General features: G+C 44.3%; 1 protein-coding gene across 1 annotated transcript; it reads right to left on the reverse strand.

Moving 5' to 3' along the window:
• Window positions 1-736: 736 nt before the first annotated feature.
• LOC149871204 (olfactory receptor 4S2-like) lies at window positions 737-1672 on the reverse strand. Its single transcript, XM_090034879.1, has one exon. It carries the CDS (start codon window positions 1670-1672, stop codon window positions 737-739), a length of 936 nt encoding a protein of 311 aa, XP_089891005.1.
• Window positions 1673-4206: the final 2534 nt, after the last annotated feature.

Here is a 4206-nt window from a genome sequence, read left to right on the forward strand (position 1 = left end):
AAATAGTTGGAAAAATTCTTTGCAAGTTTTCATATGGAAATACCCTTCAGCAGACTGAGGAAGCATCTGCAGTTGGCCTGGGCTCTTCCTGGATGGAATAATAAAGAAACCAGAGGCCAGTATGCATGGAAGAAAGCCAGTCAGTGAAAATGTAAATCAGGGTAGTCGGATTTACAAGGTGAGAGACAGGTGGCGGGGAGGGAGGGAAGGGGAATAAATATAGCTGGTAAGTAGTAGAGAGGTTACCTGGAGAGTCAGATGTTAGGCAAGTTATAATGCGTCATAAATCTGGAATTCTGACCTTATTTTGGTTGTTTTAACTTCAGCATCATAATGGCATGGGATTGTATCTCCATATCATGTTAACAAGTGATAATGTGTATCATGGCACAATGCTGTAATTAATTTCTGTGGTTTCATAAAACATTTTTTATTATTTAAATCCATCAGATAAATTCTAAAATAGTGAGTATAAGATTATTTATGCGATCAAGTCAATAGTGAAAGATGTTTAATTGGTACTTAAAAAATATGCTCCAGTGTCATCTCATCTGTCCTACCAATATTAGTATTAAAATACAATTGTAGCAATAACTGGATTTTTTTTCGGATCTACACTGAGAATAAACCACTAAAAATGTAATTAAATAATTAAAAGCAAAAAGAACTTATTCCCCTAAAATCCTGGCTGCATATTACCACAGCTTCCTCCCTAGCTTGTATACCTAACATAAGTCTAGATATCACCCTTTGTATCCCCAACTTTTCTGCTCCACAGTTTTCTCATGGCACTTTTCACCTCCTCATTTCTCAGTGTGTAGATTAATGGATTCAGCATTGGGGTGATAATGGTGTAGAACACAGCAACACTCTTATCCTCAGACAAATTGCTGGAAGGGCGTATGTAGGTGAATGTGCATGGTCCAAAGAATAAAATCACTACAGTGATATGAGACCCGCAAGTGGAGAGGGCTTTGAGACGCCCTTCAGAGGAGTGAGATCTTAGAGAAACCAAGATAACAATGTAAGATACAACCAAAAGGAAGAAGCTTCCCAAAGCAATCATCCCACTATTTGCAACAACAATGATGCCAACAACATAGGTGTCAATGCAGGCTAACTGCAGCAAAGGGTGCACATCACAGAAATAGTGATCGATCTTGTTGGGCCCACAGAAAGGGAGCTGGGTGGTCAGGACAGTCTGTACAATGGAATGCGCAAAACCCCCCAGCCAGGAAGCCACAACCATCTGGCCACACCGGCGCCTGGTCATAATGGTTGTGTAGTGGAGAGGTTTGCATATTGCTATACATCGATCATACGCCATCACTGTGAGGATGAAGATCTCTGTGCAACCAAAGAAATGGACTCCAAACAGCTGTGCTATGCAGCCTACAAAGGAGATGGTTTTCTTCTCAGTGAGGAAATCTACAATCATTTTAGGGGCTGTGACAGAAGAATAGCAGATATCTACAAAGGAGAGGTAGCTCAGGAAAAAATACATGGGGGAGGTCAGGCGGCAGCTGCTAATTATAGTGATAACAATTAACATATTTCCCACCACAATAATTATATAGAAGAATAAAAACAGCACAAAACATATTTTCTGCACCTTTTGATTTTGAGAGAGGCCCAAGAGAATGAATTCAGTGACATTGTTAATATTCTCCATGTGTTCTGCTTAGGTCGCTATTCTGTAGTACAGTGGAAATTCACCTGTCAAAATAAGAAATGTCTTTAGTTCATAATTGTATTAATGGTTCTACTTTTCTACTTTTATGACGCTAAGAAGTAGATACTGACCAACATGAAGGTAAGCTCAGGTCACAATCAGTTTCTGTATTTGTTCTCTGTTGGGTAAATTAATAATTACGTATTAGAACAGGACAAGATGTATTCTGTAGCCCACTGGTTCACAAATGTGTGTGAAATGAGGGGAACATAGGTAGAACTTATTCTTCAAGACAGGTCAAGCAAGGCTTAAATGTCTAAGCCCCAACTCAAGTGAGGGACGTATACACAGAGCTACTGACTGTTCTAGGATGGCTCTTTTTCTGATCATAAATTCTATCCTGGACATGATAAGCCATTCTATTCTGATTATAGTTTCATCCAATTGAACACATTTCTGTAAAAAAAGTTAATAAAAATGGGGGAAAAAAAATCTAAAAAATCCCATTCAATCAGAACTACATTGATTTTGTGAAAAGTAAAAACATCTTTTTTCCACTGAAGTAGTAGGACTCACAGAAACTTGGTGGGATTCATCCCACGACTGGGCAGTCAACATTAGGGGCTATAGGCTATACAGGCAGGATAGAACAGGGAGGAAAGGTGGGGGTGTGGCGCTCTACATCAAAGAGCAATACACATCCTCAACCAGTAGGTTGGGGTCAGAGCAGGGGCAGGCTGAAGTGCTCTGGGTCAGAATACAGGGGGGTCATGGGGAAAGGGACTTAACAGTGGGAGTCTATTACAGACCTCCCAACCAAGGGGAAGAGCTGGACCATGAATTCTTGGGTCAGCTTGTGGAGGCACTTAAGGCAAGGAATGTAGTTGTCATGGGTGATTTAAATTACCCAGATATTTGCTGGGAGGAGCAGTCAGCCAGGTCTGACCACTCACAGAGGTTCCTGGCTGAGATACAGGACCTTCACTTAACCCGGGAGGTGCACAGTCCTACCTGGGGAATGCCCTGCTGGACCTGGTCCTGGCCACAGGTGATGACCTGGTGAGGGGACTCCAGGTCCTCGACCACCTGGGCAATAGCTATCATCACTTGCTGGAATTCACCATCCAGTGTAGGGTGTCAAGGGCCTGCAGCAAGGCAGTAGCCTTAAACATTAAAAGGGCCCCTTCAATGAGTTGAGGAGACTAGTGGGAGAGGCACTGGGGTCCTGGAGAGTAGGGGAACTGGGTGCTCAGGATGAATGGTTGTTCCTTAAGGAGAAGATACTCAGAGCCCAAGGGGTGACAATCCCAACAAGAAGCAAGGGGGGCAAGAGTATCCAAAAGCCCCCCTGGCTCACCAAGGGCATTCAAGAATGCCTGATTGCCAAAAAGGAGGCATACATCCATTGGAAGGGAGGGACTATCACCAAAGAAAAGTATACTGCCACTGCTTGGGTATGTAGAGGGGCTGTTAGGAAAGCTAAGGCAGATACAGAACTAAAGCTAGCATCAAGGATAACAAAAAGTCCTTTTTTAAATACATAGGGAGAAAGAAGAAGGCCCCAGGTAATGTGGGGCCCCTGCAGGATATGCTTGGCAATCTGGTGGTTGCACTAGAGAAGAAAGCAGACCTCTTTAGCAATTTCTTTGCCTCTATTTTTTTGTGCAGGTTCCAGAACTCCCTACCAAGATTCAGGATGGACTCAGGAGAAACTCCACCAAGTCAGGGAGGACTGGGTTAGAGAACTTCTGGAGGGGCTGGCTGTGTTTAAATCAGCAGGTCCAGATGCTGTCTACCCCAGAGTGTTGAGGGAATTGGCAGGGGTTATCACAGGGCCCCTGGCATGGCTTTACAAGCACTTGTGGTGCTCTGGCTAGGTGCCAGACGACTGGAAGAGGGCCAATGTGGTTCCCATCTTTCAAAAAGGGAAGGGGGAGGACCTGGGCAACTATAGGCCCGTTAGTCTTACTTCAATCCTAGGGAAGCTCTTTGAGAAGATTATCAAGGAGCACATCTATGATGGGCCAGCAGTGGGGATGATGATCAAGGGATACCAGCATGGTTTCATTAGGGGCAGGTCCTGTCAGACCAACCTGATTGCCTTCTATGATCAGGTCACAAAATCATTGGATGCAGGTATCACAGTGGATGTTGTCTTTCTGGACTTCAGGAAGGTCTTTGACACTGGCTCTCACCCCATTCTCATTAAAAAGCTAGGCGATGGTGGCATTGATGCCTACACAGTCAGATGGATTGCAAATTGGCTGATGGGTCATACTCAGAGAGTGGTGGTGGATGGGTCATTTTTGACCTGGAGGGAAGTGGGCAGTGGAGTCCCTCAGGGCTCGGTCCTTGGGCCCGCACTGTTCAATTTCTTTATTAGCAACTTGGACGATGGGGTGAAGAGCAGCCTGTTTAATTTCGCAGATGACACCAAGATTTGGGGTGAGGTGGGCATGCTAGAAGGGAAGGACAGATTACAGCAGGACCTGAACAGGTTACAGTGGTGGGCACATGAAAATAGGATGGGAATC

Source organism: Crocodylus siamensis, chromosome 2, assembly GCF_052110815.1.
Source record: "Crocodylus siamensis isolate JL-2025a chromosome 2, ASM5211081v1, whole genome shotgun sequence".
NCBI classification, from domain to species: domain Eukaryota; kingdom Metazoa; phylum Chordata; order Crocodylia; family Crocodylidae; genus Crocodylus; species Crocodylus siamensis.